This window comes from Heterocephalus glaber, unplaced genomic scaffold, assembly GCF_053883595.1.
Source record: "Heterocephalus glaber isolate CG9 unplaced genomic scaffold, H.glaber_assembly_v1.0 deba00001608, whole genome shotgun sequence".
Classification (NCBI taxonomy): Eukaryota; Metazoa; Chordata; class Mammalia; order Rodentia; family Bathyergidae; genus Heterocephalus; species Heterocephalus glaber.
The window spans coordinates 12,960,979-12,977,435 of record NW_028258379.1 but is presented as its reverse complement, the minus strand read 5'-3'; the positions used below and the strand labels follow the sequence as shown (position 1 = coordinate 12,977,435).

The window sequence follows — 16,457 nt, the reverse complement described above, 5'->3', positions numbered from 1 at the left end:
TAATTGGCTTGAGAGACACCTAGAGATTGCAAAGTACACTTATTAGGTGGATCATGGGGCATGATCTGGGGGACCATATCTGGTGCCTGGCCCCTTCCTCTTTAGTTCTTCCCTCATTCCCTTTTGGATGCCATGAGGTAGGCATCTTTGGTTTGCCATTCCCTTCTGCCATAATGTTTCTGCCTTGGAACCAGATGATTGTGGACTAAACCCTCTGAAACCATGAGCCAAAATAAATCTTTTCTTTAAGTTTCAGGGCTCAGGTATTTTGTACCAGCAATAGAAAACTGACAAATACACGGTCCAAAACTACAAGCTAAACACATTTCTTTGTTTTATAAAGTAATCCATCTCATGTACCTTATTAAAGTAATAGAAAACACATTAGCATATAGAGTTTATTTTGTTCACCGAGATGCTTGTTTGAATGTAATGTTCAGTAAATTTGCAGGCTCCATGCTTGCTTTGGTTTATGACTGGATCAAGTCCCTGCTCTTTATATGGAAGGAGAGTGAGGATTGTACTTCATTCAAAGAACTATAAATATCTTGGCTCATCCATCCCTGACAGCCCCAGAGCCCAGACTAAGGGGTGTCCTTGGTCTTTGCTTTCATGTATCATCTCTTTAAATTGTTCTAACACTTAAATTTCAGGTACAAATGTTAACCCAGAGTAAGATGACTCACTGTCTCTTTCTTGTGTCAGGCATTGCTTCTGTCTGGCTGACAGAGCCAGGTGGCTCCTTAGTCATCTGGAAAGGCCATTCCTAATGCTTGGTCTCTCTCCAAATGCCTCTCCCAAACAACAGGTCTCTGCTTCTTGTTCTGACTTCTCAGAGGAATCTAAATCCTCAGTATATATCTCATAATATCCCCCTGCTATCTCAAGGGAAGTTAGGAAACCTCTTCTAGCCTTGACAACAAAATTTCCCCCAATCCAGCTGATTTCTGTAGACTCACTGCAGGCAGGAAATGCTTGTTCCATTAAAAGAAAGACCTTGTCCTTTGAAATAGAGCAAGATAAAGCAGATGCATAAACATTTAATCACAACAATATTAAGCAAATATTTATTGAGCATCTACTAGGCACCAGGCACTGTGTCAGGCACTGAGACAGACAGGTCCTTGCTGTCACACAGCTTAGATTCTATAGACTTGTGCCAAGTCTTTTGCACCAATTGAGCTAAGGGGTGCAAAGAATTACAGGTACAGGTTCTATGATTGAGTGTAACAGGATGACCTACACTGCCAAGGGTGGGGAATTAGGTAGAAATCTCCTCTTCAAGACAGGAAGCTCTGAGAAGACATAGAGAAACATGTCTCCTAATTTGGTGGGAACTAGAGGAGGGAGGTCTGGCATCATAGCTGCACAGGCTGACCAAGCAGACCAGGAAGGAAAATTGAGGGCAAGGAGGAAAGAACATCACACAGAGGCCCACTCTCCAGGGAGGTTAGTGTGTGTCCAAGTTGTGACTTGGGCACCACTGTCACTGTCACCTTCCAAGTCGTATGGCCAACTCCAAAGCCAGATCCCAAGGCAAAGATAGTGTGGGGAGAAGGTGGAGAGTGAGAGTACAACCTATGGGGGATTGAGTCTTGCCCTGCCTCCCATCCTAGCCCTTCATCATCCAATGACAGTGTCAGATCACCCCAACAACAACCACCACCAAAGCAGTAAGAGCAGACCTAAGAGTCAAGTCTGACAAAACAGAGGCTGAGATGCTCTGTGGATTCCCATGCCCCCTTCAGTGCCATGACTTCAGAGTCCCTCTGCCTGGGCCTCACTTTCCCACGACTGTGCCTTGTCCTGCTCCTCTTTCCCCAGCTAAAGAAATGCAGCCTTCGATGTACCCAGTTACGGAACTGTGTTCCTTCCTCCTTGCCAGCTTTGTCTAGGAAACACAAAGACGGTAAACAGGGGGTGGGTGAACAGAGAGCTGAGATTTTTTCTGGGAATGAGAATTAAGATCAGACCCAGGGTCTTTGGCCATTTCCCAAATGCAACGAGTTTATCACTGCCAGGGACAAAAAGTGTACAAAGCTCTTGGCAGTGACCTCTACTGATTTATGAGAGAGGTTCTGGTTTGTTTCCCTTGTTCTGCAGACAACCAGTCTTAAGGGAAACGTATATCCAGAATCTGCAAAGTGCAAGGGAGCTACTGGCCAAACCAGCTAAGCTCCCACTGAGAGGGAATTCCTAGGGAGATAGAGGGAAAAAAGTTTTCTCTTTTCTTCTTTTGCTTTGTCTTGTCTTGTCCTACCTTCTTTCCTACTTTCTTCCTTCTTCTCTCCTTTCCTTGTACCTTCCTCTGTGCCTCCCCGCTCCTATGAGGGAGATGACTGAACTGACTGGGAAGAAGCAGAACTACCAGTGGTCACAACTGCCTCTGAATCCTGTGGAAAGGCACGTTGTCCAAGGAGGATGAAAATGGTTCGCTGTGCATCAAGAAACAGGTGCTACAGGCCCCCCAAACCACACCAAATGCCTTAGGCACACTTCTCAGCATGAGGAAGGAATCACACCCCCGTAGTGGCTGATAATGGTGGTGCAGGGGTGCCATCTTGCTGAGACTTCATTTTCCCTTCTTGGGCCAGGCTATTCTGATGATGGGGTGCACTGCTTTCCTGGGATTCCAAGGCAGAAGCAAAAACAACTGAGATCTGTAGGGCCTGGGATATATATGGGAGCCAGAGTGAATGAGCAGAACACAATGTCCCCAAACCACACCTGCCACAAATCAATATTTTACTCTTTTTTTTTTTTTTTTTTTTGATACTGGGGGTCGAACTTGGGACCTTGCACTTTTGAGGCAGGCACTGAAACCACTGAGCTAAATCCCCGGCACACAAATCAGTATTTTGCTGTGAGAGTCCTCATCTGGAAATCTCTCTTTTTAGATAAAACACAGTGACCCTCACAAGAGGTGGAGAAGGTAATCAGAGAAATGCTACCACTTAAGACTCTATGTCCTCTCCTCTGCTGTGGTTCCTAAACCAGCACAGATCTCATTCCCACTTTAGACCTTCCTCATGGAGCAGGGAACCACACAGCCAGCATAGCACACAGTGGCCAAGAGCCCTCCTGTGATTTTCAAGTACCTTATTTTTCTTTTTGCAAGTGGATGTGTCTCCTTGTTGCCCTCTTTCCTCAAGCTTCCTGGAATAGCGTCCAGATTTTGGGAGCTGTTGGGTCCCTTGTGGTCTCTTGAAGGAAAATGTAGGATAGAATGTGATGTGATGTGTATGGTAATGGAGAAGGAACTGGGCTGGGAGTCAAAGGCTTGGATTCAGGCCCCCACTTGGACATTTCTAGCCATGTCAGTCACACTTTCAATGTACAAATAAAAGTGGAAGCACTATAGAAATGATAATGCATGTCAAGTAACAATAATAACCTCATCTGTGACTGTCTTTGTGAGAAATGACATGTGGATGAGAAAGAAGGTCAGAAGATTCTGGAGAAAGGAAGAAAGGAGAAGCAAAGAGGCTTGGGGAGGACAGTCTAGTTGTATGATTTTAGTTGCTGGTGCTGCTTGCTCTGAAGCAGTTGGTAGGGTCAAGCAACCCTATTCTTCAGATGAGGGTACTGAACCTCTAACAGGTGAAATGACTCCAGGTGAGTACAGAGCCAGCATTTGAACCCAGAGGCTCCTGCTGTTCTCACTTTGATGTGTTGCTTTTCATTGTCTTTGACTTGAGTTCCAAAAGGACTCAATGTTGCTTGGCTGGGACAAGGTAATTCCCTCTCTCTGTGGCCCCAGAGATGTGAGAGACCTCCTCTCGAGCCCTCAATCTGAGCCATCTTAGTGGTAGATGTAGCCACTGCTCACCATTCCCTTTTGAGAACCCTTCACAACCACCATTAACAGTGATAGCAATAGTGAAGACACCAGGGGTCTGGTGGCCCAAGCTCTGGCTTCTCTAACAGTGGGTCCCACACAACTTGTCTCCCATACTTGAGGGAAGCTGTGACTGTCCTTTGAAACAAGGTCCTAGACTGGCAAAACACTGAGGGCTGATGAGCCTTGTGGAAGACATGAGAAGCAACTCTGTATCCTTGGATTTCACCTTTCAAAAGACACTTCAATATTTTTAACCACAGGTCTTCAGATCGTAGGCATGGTTAGCTGAAGTCTAGGGAATATTAAATTCTGTTTCAACAAGGGACCTGTAGGACAGAGGATTTTATGGTGGGAAGGACTTAGACTTAAAGTGGACTTCTGTCTCCTTAACGAAAATAGAAGAGGCAATAGAAAAACTCCACAGCCACATGGACACTCACATATGCGACTGGACTCAGTTTTGCATGGCCATTTCAGGATCATGCGGATCTTAAATGAGAAGTCCCCACTTGGATTTCCTTGGCTTCCTAAGAAGGACATGGGGGCCCCTTGTTTTTATGAGAGGCACTGTTCAAGGTCACAAAAGGGTACAAGAATAAATAATCATTTGCCTGTTGCCTGCAAAGCATCTGAATAGACACGCAATTTAACTGGCCAAAGGGCACAATGTTTTCATGTTTCTCAGTCCCTACTCTTAGGTAAGAGTAACTTCAAGACAGTTTCACACATTGCCTTTTCCCTAACCAAACATCGTAAGTATTAACTTAAAAAACTGTTCTCCTTTTCCTCTTTAAGATCACGATGTTTGCTGCAAGAGATCTATGTTCATAAGCTGCATTGTAGAAATAATTTTCAGATTCTCCCTCTTCGGGAATTCCTAGTCTATTTAGAAATAAATGGCAGATCATGAACAAATGATTTGTTCTCTTCAAAACACATCCCTCCCTCTGAAGTTCATCTCCCTAAAATAAAACCACCCACAGAGTCAAATGAGTAACTCCTGGAGCAAGGAGTGCTGTGGCATTCTTTATTAAAATATGCCTGGCATGGGAGTTTACCAGGAAATGCCTTCCAATAGAGGATTAATTCCAGGAAATTTGGTACAGTCTTGTGATACTGGCATACAATGCCACCACCTCCACCATGGAGCAAAGAGGAGCAGCCTTCACCAGGCTCCGAAGACTACTCCTTCTGTCAATCAGGGACAAACATAAAAGCAAACTCCACTGGGCTATGGCTTTCAAACAAAACAAAAGTTAGAAACCTTGCATTCCTCTATCGAACCACTTTTAAATACCTAAGTTTAGATGTTCATAGAAACTTACAACTAGAGGCTTCTTGTCTGCTCATGGTGGGGGTAAACTTGGTGGTGTCTTTCTCAGCTCTTTTGTCACCTAGACCTCATCCTGGCCTTGAGGTTGTTCTTTGATCAGTCTATGAATTGATGATGGCTGAGTGGAGGTTTGGTAACTTAGATTGAGGACTTATTAGAAAAAAGGGCCAGTTGATATATGCATTTTCAGAGCCCAGAACATCTGGCACTTAGTGGGTATTCCAAATTTTGCTAAATTGGTATATTTCAAAATTTAATGTAACCAGTTAGTATTTATTTATTACCTACTGTATTTGCTCCCCCAGGCTCTTCAGTTTAAAGCCAAGGACAGATTTCCCCTTGCCTCCTTATTTTATAATAGGTACAGCTAACAGTTAAAATTCAAGATTGAGTTATCAAGAAAATGATTTTTAAACAATCTCAACTATACTCAGAGCCTTATCTTAGTGTTGTAGGAACTTACAAAGGCTAGAGAAGACAGAAAATTGCTGCTCCCATCCAGTAAATTTTGTTGTTGGCAGTACTGGTGATTGAACCAAGGCCTTTGCACTGAGCTACATCCCCAGCCCATTCTTAATTTTTTAATATTTAGATAAGGTCTCATTAAGTTGCTAAGTTGCCCAGGCTGGGCTCAGACTTGCTATTCTCCTTCTTTAGCTTCCTACAGTGCTGGGATTATAGGTGTGCACTGCTATGGCCCACTTCAAATAATTTTCAAATCTAGAATCTATGAGGCCTAGACACTCCAGGTGCAGAGTAGGATGAGTGTCTCTGAAGTTGCTGCAGGTCAGAAAGCAGTGGAGTGTAGACAATTAGGAAAGCTAGTGAGTGGAAACCTGCAGGGACCAAAGCCAACTGTCAATCCATTTGAAGGACAGATTTCCAATCCAATCTCAGTGACCTATTTTGTTTTCTTTGTAAAGAATGATGTGCCCTTAGACAAGCTCTGCCTGGTGGCAAAAAGCCACCCAGCCCTCTTATTTCTTGTGGAATTTCTTTTAACTCAGAACTTCATACCCTGCAGGTCAAGGTCTCCCAACTTAAATGAGAGAATGGATGCTCATGAAATGGATGGCTCAGCAGCTGGGCAAATGATTCAGTGGACTCAAGGACACAGACCTTGGAACATCCTTGGATACTCTGAGGGTTTTAAAATTGAAATCAAACAGTCACTGTGCTGGCCAGCTGACTCCTGTGTCCCTTCTGGTGCTGGGGAGGCTCTGGAAAGAGGCAGATGCTCTAAGAGGAAGTCTTAGGTTCTCAGTACTTCCTGTGGCTTAATTCTCTACTCCAAAAACTGCTGGCAAAATTTAGATTATACATCCCCTGAGTCTCTCTCTTGGCTCCAGACCACTCTCCCACCATCACCTGATCCACTCTCTTCCCACTCAAAGCCTTCAACACTCTTCTACTGTCGTCAGGATGAAAAAGTTCAAATTCCTTAGGTGGGCACTCTAGAACCCCCATATTTTCCTGTATTTTTGTCCTTCCAAGAATATATATCTTCTTGAGAAAATTCTCTTTTGATCTTAGCCTGGAATTATGAGACCCAAGGGAGAGGAAAGTCATTCATTTTTGTGAGGTCACATGTAAAAACATATAATACTTTTTACTTTTTCAAAGAATTTTCAGGGCTACTAGGTCAGCTGATTTCTATAAAATCCTTAGTGGGGTAGAGGAAACATCATCTCCATTTTTCAGATGAGGAAAGGAAGGTATAGAAGATCAAGGCTTTTGCCTAAGACCACAGCAAGGACAATGCAGGTCTTCTGATGCCCTGTGGTTGAGAACAGGGAATTTAATCCTTAGCATAGAGAACTGAGTCCTGAAAAAGAGGCCCAATTCCCCTCTCCCTTCACAAGGCTAAATCTATGAAATTGGAACAACACAGCAAATAACTGAGGGCTATGGTCACATCCCACAGACATTTATGGAACATTTGGTCTTGGCCCAAATTTAAAAAAAAAGCCAAATGGATCAGCAAAACATAAATGCAAATGCTGGACCTGTGCTGACAGGTTATCTTGTGAAATATTTCCACAGGAAGCAAACACAAGCAATTAACCTTGCTATAACAATGCATGTGGTCAAATAGAAAACAAAATCCTCAGAGTAGGGGCCGGGGCCACACCCACCCCCAGGCCCCAGCACCAGTGAATGCTTAAATCTTCCTGGCTTTTAATCAGGCTACTGAGCACTAACACTAGGGCACATGCTCCTTCTTTTGTAGGTTCCATGACCACTGAGCAGGTGTCAGAACCACCGTGACCAGGTGAGGTAGCCACCCAGAGCTCCTGATCTCACTGGTCGGGCTTAAGGGGTGTAGATGTCACTATCTCCACCTAGCAGCTGGCCAAACAGAGGGAAGAAGGTTTAGAGAACTTAAATGTACAATTCTAGAAAAAGTGTAGGGAAGAAATGGGATTGGAGTTGTAACTTGGCTTTGGGTCCTCCTCTAGGGTCCAGAGCTTCTCCAGGTCTTAGGTTAACAACCAAGCCTTCAGCACTGAAAGTCCAGGGATGCTGTGGTCTAAGCTGTAGACTCTTGCCCAGCAAGTCAGGACATCTGTAGTCCAAGTTACCATAGATTATGACTTCCTTCTCTTACCTGAAAATTCAGAGCTCACTGCTCTGCTTGATATGGGCTGCCATGCTGGCCAGGAAGGGTAAGGCTGGGTTTGAATCATGGTACCTGCTGACTTCTGCTCTGACTTGCAACATTCTCAGAGATTGCTATGCTGCTGTCTGTACCAAAACCCAGCCACCTCTCCCTGCTTCCTATTCCCAATCTGCTAGACTATATCTTTCTGGGTTTCTTGAAGCACTGCATTCTGGTCTTTGAGCTAAGGATGGTTTTTATGTTTTAATTTTTTCAATGCCTAGTGATTCACATTTGAAACACATAACAATGGAACATAATGAAATGTAGTCTCTTCAAATTGTTGTTGTTTGAATTTTTCTAGATAAAACAGTATATGAATTTCATGCAAAAATTCAAAAAATTTCAACATTTTTCATAAATGGGTTAAACTAGTTGAAATAATTAAAATTTTTTAAAAAAATTATACAAAATTTATTTTCACTGCCCATAAAGTGGTTTTTGGGGGTCACATTCACTCATTTATAAGATATAACCAAAAGTATGGTGAATGTTTAATTTTTAAAAAATTTATTATAGTAAAAGACATGTGGCTATTGATTCCCCTTAAAAATACCCTCCCCCTTTGCTTTGAACACACTTATCCCATCATTCTGGCTGCTTTCTGAAGCAGTTCTGGAAGTCCTCATTTGTGAATGTTTTTAGTTCTACTCTCATGGCTGCCTTGATTTCCTAAATAGATTCAAAATGTTTACCTTTCATGTTTGAGGAAGAGCCAGAAGTCACACAATGCCAGATCCACTGAATAAAGTGAATGAGGACACACTGTAATATTCTTACAAGCCTGCTGGATGGCACTTGGCAGTAGCATTCACTGTATTTTTTAACATACCTTGTAAAGACATTCACAAAAGGGGACTTCCAGAACAGCTTCAAAAAGTGGCACAAATAATGGGATAAGTGTGTTCAAAGTGAGGGGGAGTGTTTTGAAGGGGATTAACGGCAATGTGTCTTTTACTGTGATGAATTTTTAAAATTTTAAACATTTACCACATATTTTGATCACACCTTGTATGTTGTTTACATTTTAGCTGTTTTGGTTTGGCAGGATCCAATAGTTGTAACACAAATCATATGACTCAAAAAGCCTACAATTTATACTATCTGTCCCTTCATAGATAAAATTTAACTTCATAACTGCCCCCTGGTTTAATGTAAAAGGCAGAACCACTTTATTTGTATAATCACACTGTTATGGACTATTGTGTCCCCCAAATTCACACTGCTGAAGGCCTAACCCCCAGCATGATGGTTTTGGAGGTGATGAAGCTTAGATGAGGTCATGATGGTTTTAAAAAGAGGAAGACAGAGTACTCTTTCCTGCCACGAAAGGGCACAGCAAGAAGATGGCCACCTATAAGCCAGGAAGAGGACCCTTTCCAGGAACTGAACATGCTGACACCTTACTTACTCTTGGATTTCCTAGCCTGTGGAACCGTGATAAATGAACGTTTGTCTTTTACACCACCTGGTCTGTGGTACTTTGTTATAGCAGCATGAGCAAAACTAACACATACCTATACACACAAATCGAGGAAGAAAATACAAATGGCCTTTAACTTATAATGGATAGTTCAATTTACAATTTTTTGACCTTATGGTGGTCTAAAAGCTATATGCATTCAGTAGAAACTATCCTTTGAACTTTGGATTTTAGTCTTTTTCCAGGCTAGCCACTCATGGTACAGTACTCTCTTGTTAGACTGAGCAGCAAAAGCAAACCACATTTCCAACTCAGGTTCTCAATCATGAAAGGAAAGGACTGATACTCTGCATCATTCTGTGTTGTTAAGCTGTGATGTTTGGTAGGTTACATGTAGTAAATGTATTTTTAATTTACAATATTTTCAACTTACCATGAGTTTATTGGGACATAACCCCACCGTAAGTCAAGAAATATCTGTATACCAGAGCAGGGGTGATCATGGGTGCAAATAATACATGAAATTATTTCAATGTTTCATCAAACATGTTAAACATAAAAGAATAAAAAGAATATAACTGACATTAGGGAAATAAAATAGGAAATATTTTCCCTTTTTTTCTGTGGGCCAGTCATTGTTGTTGACATGCTTCATTTCACATGGTCCTTTTGCACCCATGCATAGGTTCCACTGTATCTCTGTTCTACAGAGGAGGAAAGGAAGACTCAGGGGGTTTCAATAACTTGCCCAAGGTCACTCTGCTAGTAAGAAGCACTTTGTATATTTATGGTGGAAACATACTTAAGCAGCAGTAGTGAACAGGATGAAAATAGGAATTGGTTTAGGAAGAGTGTTCTACCTGAATTCATGGGAGACTAACCCTAACAAACGATGAGGAAGATACGTCTATGTAGATCTTCAAGTCTAATATACCTTACAAGATTTCTGTGCAAATGGGCTATAATGTACATGAAGGCACCTGAAAAAATTGCAGCCTAATGAAGGCTGGGTATTCCAAACCATGTCAATGTGCTAACCTTGGCACAATGTGCTAACTTTTTGTATTCTCTCATCAAACCTTCCTTGAATTAAGAACAATATAAATGTTCAAGAAGGGAGGACTGGTTGACTAAACTATGGAGCCTTTACACAATAGAATACTATGCAACAGTTAAAGAATCAGCCAATAATCACATTTTTGTTCCAGTATTACCATTGTGGTGTTCAGACTGCTCTGTGCAATGGATAGGAAAGAAAATTAGTAATTATGTTATAATCCTTGGTGTCCTTGAGAACCAGATTCTTAGCATAAAGGAAGCACAGATATAAGAAAGAAGAGGTTAAATAAAATCCTTTGTAGTTCTGAATTTGAATTGAAAACATCGCTATTAACTCACACTGTACTTTTATTATAGACAACAACACTATATTTCCTAAATCTGTTCACTGAAAATGATGAATAACCCAAGAAAAATGAGCACTCCTAAGTATTCAGATTGTAGTTTCTTAAAACCATTAACTACTAAGAGGAGCCAAGTGTTCTTTCAAAAATGGCGTCTTGAAGGTCTTGGGCAGAACCCGAACATCTTACTTTCCTTGCTGTTTGGATAGCATCAAAGACTACTAGAGTCATTCAGAAGGAATCAGCTGGCAGAGATAGTACTATCCAAGCATCAATATATATATAATAAGTAAAAGAGATTAAAACACATCAAATAGGTTTAAGTTCATGAGTTTACAAATATACTTAAAAAACAAACTGTCAGGAAGATGATAGTAAATCACTCATTATGCTGAAAACTAGCAAATACTATAAAGGAAAAGAATAAAAATTTATGCATCTTATTTCTATGAATTGTAGTACTAGCTAATGAAATAGTAGCTGAGAGAAGTTTCTCTTTATTGGAAGTATTCCATCTAATAAATGAAGAGAGAATAATAAACAAGAACATCACCATTCTGTAGCCCTTAATTAACTAATGGATCTAAGCAATAAACATCAACTGTTGCCAACATCACAAAAAGAGACAGCTAGATGTCACATACCTTCTGAAAAGAAGCACAACAAGATCCATGAAGTAGTTTTGGCCTCAAAAATCAAACCTAAATCTGATTAAACATCTAAGCCAAGCAAACAATGTATAAGAAATACTGGTGATATAAGAACATGTTAAATAGCACCATAGAGCTGTAATCATAAAAATCCAGACTGTGGAAATCTTTTCAGGATAAAGGATCCAATTCTTTCCCAAATATATTGCATGGGGAAGAGGAAAGCAATGAAAGATGAAGGGAACTGTATATTAAAGAACACTTAAATGTCAATTGACTGCAATGTGTGCAACTTACTTGGATTCTGATTTTAAATAAAGATATTTAAAAAGGCATGTGTGGAACTGCTATAAGTTTGAACATTTGTTTGACATTTGATGTCATTAAGAGATTGTTGTTAAATTGTGATAATGGTGTTGTAAGAACAAAGGGCCAGTCTCATAACCCAGTGGCAAGTGAAAAGCTTGATGGGGATGCAGATAAAAGGAGATCAGTTATGTCCTGATGATAGTTGAGGCTGGGTGAGGGCCCATAAAAGTTTGTGATTTTTCTCTTTCCATTTTTCCATGTGTTTAAAAGTTCCCATAATAAAAAATTAAAACAAATGTCCCATGATGTTATGTTCTGAGCAATAATGCTGGCTGGGGGCATCATGGTTCTGACCAGCATTTCTTTTCTGGTGACTCATGAGTGATGGAGAGTTGAGCTTTATATTTCAAATCATCCACCCAGAATGGAGCTTCCCCATCAACTCAGGGGCCATGTCAATATGGTGCTTTGGAGCATATGCACGTTCAGATATGAAAATATATCAGAAAAACCACACCATTATGTATTGAGGTGTGTTTGTTATTTCCTAAGGCAGAGACCGAGCTCTACAGAACAGAATCTGCCCAGCACAGGCCTTGCATGGAGTCCATAATCAGGGAGAGAAAAGATAGGGAAGGCGTCAGGGTGGTAAGCATTTCCATTCTGAAGTGTTGTGCAAATGACAAGGGACACTGGTTATGTCTTTCATTTCATTGTTGCATTGGCATGGATACAGGAAGTTTTCAAAATTAGATAATAATGTCTGTGGGAGAGAAAACCACCCACATTGGTTACTGAGGAGTCTACAGGTGAGAGAAGTAAAGAGCTGGGTCAAACTGTAACACCCTGTCACAGAGTGTGGGACGGTGGGAAGAACTGAAAATTAGGGGACAGGAAATAAGAAACTGCTCTGATGCCTATCTTTAGAAATAGCGCCTCCCAGGCATCAAGAGGAAGCCTGCTGTTTGGGTAGCTTCTGTGGCTTCTGTTGTTTTGCGAGCCCAATAAGCATCTGTGAATGTCCTAACTGTGCACTGCAGGGCTAGGAGTCCCTCCTGTGGGCTTGCTTTAACCCTGGAGTTCACTTACTTGGGGCCCTTCTCACACTGTTGAAATTGCCTGTTACTTGTCTGTTATACTAGCCCATAACCTGTTGAGGACAAGGACTTTGCTCCCTATGGTGTTCCATCACGTAGCCCAGGGCCTGGAATACAGAAGTACTCAAAAAATACTAAGCACATAGTTGGAATCACTAAGGAAGCAGTGCAGAGAGGTGGTTATAAATGTGGACATCATAGTGATACAGATGTGGGATTGACTTGTGGCCCTGCCAGCTCACTCTACCCACTAATGCTGGATTATGGTTTCCAGAGTCTACTACTGACCTATCACAAGACTTCAGGTTTTGTAAGACAGTTTGAGATTTCCCTGGAAAAGATAAATCATGTACAGTCTTCAACTTATGGTGTTTCAACTTATGATTTCTTTTACGTTACAGTGGTACATAAAGTAGCTGTACTTCAAATTTGAATCTTTTCCTGGGTTAGTAATATACAGGGTGATCTTCTCTGGAGATGCTGGGCAGTAGTGAGCTGTAGCTTATCGTCAGCCAGATTCTCAGGAAAGGAAACAAGTGGTACTCTACAGTGTACTGTGTGTGCTAAGGTTTGCTAGGTGTATTAAATACATTTGCAACAGATGATATTTAAACTTATGATGGGTTTATCAGGACATAGGATCACCTGTGACTACAAATTTCTGTTACTGTGCAATAATACTAACTAATCTAGGAAAACCACATTGGAGCTCCACTGTGCAGCTATCTGGAATAGTTTCTGTTAATAGATTTATAAATAATAAAATCTGAAATTCTAACTACTCATCATGCCTTGGACTTGTGTTATGGGATTGAATGGTGAAGTGGACAAAGGAACACTTTACAGCCTAACCATTTGCGTGGATAACCAAACCTGGGCATCTTCAAATGTGTATCTCCCTCCATCTCTGACATTTTGACTGGTTATCTCATAGCTGTGAGAATCCAGGTTGATTGCACTTGGGGCCCCCGGGGCTAAAAACTCTTGCCATATTTCTTCCACCCTCTTGGCCACATCCTGTAGGGGTTGTTTCTTGAGATCTTGGACAGCCAGCCAGAACCTAAAGTGGAAGCAGAAACAGTCAGTTCCATTTGGACCCTGCTGGAAATGGTCCCAGAGCTGATGCATTATGCTCATTCTCTTATACCCTCCCCAGCCTTCCCTGATGCCATTACAAGGGTCACAAAGACTATGGGGACTGTTGAAAGGACAAACAGTGTTCCACTACTGTGAAGGATGGAAACAGAGGACATGTTGAAAGATCAATGGGCTTCGGGTGACCCACAAGAGATTTCTCTTCCTCTACGCCAAAATGTCTCAACCTCAGCACTATTGTCATTTCTGGCTGGATGATTCTTTGTTGGTGAGGGTGGGTAGGTGGGGGTAGGAACTGCTCTGTACACTGTTGGTTATGCAGCAACATTGGCCTCTACCCAACTCGATGTCGATAACACTCTCCAAGTTATGACAAGCCAAATGTTTCCCTGGAGGTAAAAAATCACGCATTGGAGAACCACTGTAGTCTACACAATGTGAGCCCCTTTGCTACATCTGGTTGGCATCAAATGGAGGCATCAAAATGAAGACAAAAATCACAGAAGCAGGTAGAATCCTAGAATCATAAAGAATATTTGAGGTGGAATGAACAAATCATTCATGTTACAGATGGAGAAATTGAGCCATTCACAAGATCAGCCATCAACACGGTGCTTGGTATATAGCAGGTACAAAATAAATGACTTTTAGATTGAAGGTGGGCTTATCTGGAACACAGCTGACAGCATACATGGGAGACCCCTCCAGGGAGTGCCAGAGAGAAAAATCTTTTGCTCACTTCTATTTGGTGCTCCATAATCCCTCAGGATCCGCAGGGAAGCTGCCCTTGGCAGAGCCGCCCATGAGCTCATTTCTGCTGAGGGCAGCAGCAACATGAGCCAAAGCCTGAACAACAGCTCCCCTATCCCAAGGATGGTTCCCAAGCAGCCTTTCAGAAGGACATGGGAGCTGCTGGGAAGGGGACAGGCCAGTTTCTCCAGTGAGATAGGAGGGCAGGTCTAGGGCTGTGGGGTTCCCATAGCCACAAGAACATCACCTGTAATCTAGTCAAAGAAAGTGGAGGAGAAAGAAAGCTGAACCACGATGTGGTGGAAAGTGCATTCAGTCTGTCATCAGATTTCACCCAAAGTAAGATGTACTTGGTTTTTATTTGTTTGTTTGCTTGCTTTTGTTGTTGTTGTTTAAAAAGAAAAAAGTTAAGCATGTTTTTCTGTTGCTCTTCAGTGCCCGTGGAACCAAGTGCATGGCTCAAAGGCACCACTCAGTGGCAGACTGCGGTAATGGAGCCCCATTATCACAAGGAGAGGCGTGTCCCCACTGTTTCTGAAATGCTGAGCTCCAGCCCTTCCTCTGATTTGCCCTTTAGGATTCTAATGATCTTCCTAAAGAAAACTCTCATGATTCCCTCACTGGTCGCAAAGAGCCAAGACAAAGGCCAGGAAGGAGAGACTGCCACTAGATCAGAAGAATAGGAGGTGCAGTCTATCCTCATCCTGGCTGTGGTTTGTGTTGTCTTGAACTGCTGTGCTTTTTAGGTGTATCTTTCTTCATCTGTGAAACAGGCACAAAGTGGCTAGAGGGAGATATGACACAGGTCTGAAAAACTTCCCCTCCACACTTGACTCTGCAATACCGCTGGGTGGGAAGTGGAGGGGCAAGTTGGAGTGGCAGCCACAGGCTCAATACTGCCCAGTCTGCCCCCTCAAATTTCATCTCTTTCTCCTCCAGCGGCTGGAACAGAAAAGACCAGGGCTCTTGCTAATGCCACATTCCATCACCTGCCCTTCAACATTAGTCCTCTTTCTTTCTACCACAGGTCCTTGGGGCTCCAGGCTGCCAGGGGCAAGGAGAAGAGTAGTGATTCTTTAACCAGCGTCCCGAGGGCTTTGAAAGGAATGTTAACCTGTCAGACTGCACAAATCAGCCCTTGAAATGCCCCCATCTCCTCTGTCTCTTGGCCCCTTTCCTTGGTGTGCTCAGGGCTCTCTGTCTGCCTCTAAGGTCTGCCATGAGGTGAAGAGGCGGAGAAGGTCATCTGGCTATGAGACACCTGCAGGGCATTCTCTGCCTGCAAGACGTGTCTGAGGGGCAGGTGGACAATGTCAAAAAGCCCAGCTCTGCACAAAGAAGGACTGGAAGGGGTGCTAAGGGGGAACTTACCAAAGTCTAAGTCAGCGAGTCTTCCACAAGTGCACACACAACCCCTGCCCTGGGAGTTGCCTCAGAGGGGCTGAATTCCTGGCTGCAAGGAACTTTCTGGTCCAGCATCTTTCCCAGCCTACCACGTTGCTGCAATTCCTCACTCAAATGAATGACACATGGGTGATTTCTTGCTTCCTCCATCACTGTCATGTGAGATGTCACCTTCTGTCCTCTCTGTCCCTTGCTCCACCACAGAAGGCCCTAAAGGCCCCTGCAGCTTCTGGGCTCCACAGGTTCTCTGTGGTTCCTGAGGCTTCCAGATTCCTTTTGCTTTGGGAGCTGCATTAAAGCATATCACTCAGCTGGCTAAAGAGAAGGTCTAGAGCTGATGTTGATGCAAGCTTCAAAATCAAGCTTAATAACTTACCATAAAAAGGTTCCCTCCATAGGGTAAAATGAAGAATTAAAAAAAAAAGCACAAGAGGAAACGGTAGACAGGTCAGATGAGGAGGTGACAGGAGGCTGAGGGGCAAGGAGGAGGAGA

General features: G+C 42.5%; 1 protein-coding gene across 18 annotated transcripts in view; it reads right to left on the bottom strand.

The window, feature by feature from the left end:
• Rgs6 (regulator of G protein signaling 6) overlaps positions 1 to 16,457 on the bottom strand; it is a 596,709-nt gene that overhangs the window by 32,115 nt on the left and 548,137 nt on the right. For all 18 annotated transcript variants that reach the window (XM_004837270.4, XM_087195071.1, XM_013067441.3 and 15 more), the window contains one exon: positions 13,589 to 13,775. In XM_004837270.4, coding sequence (XP_004837327.1) covers positions 13,589 to 13,775 — 187 coding nt within the window. The remainder of the gene's footprint in view (positions 1 to 13,588; positions 13,776 to 16,457) is intronic.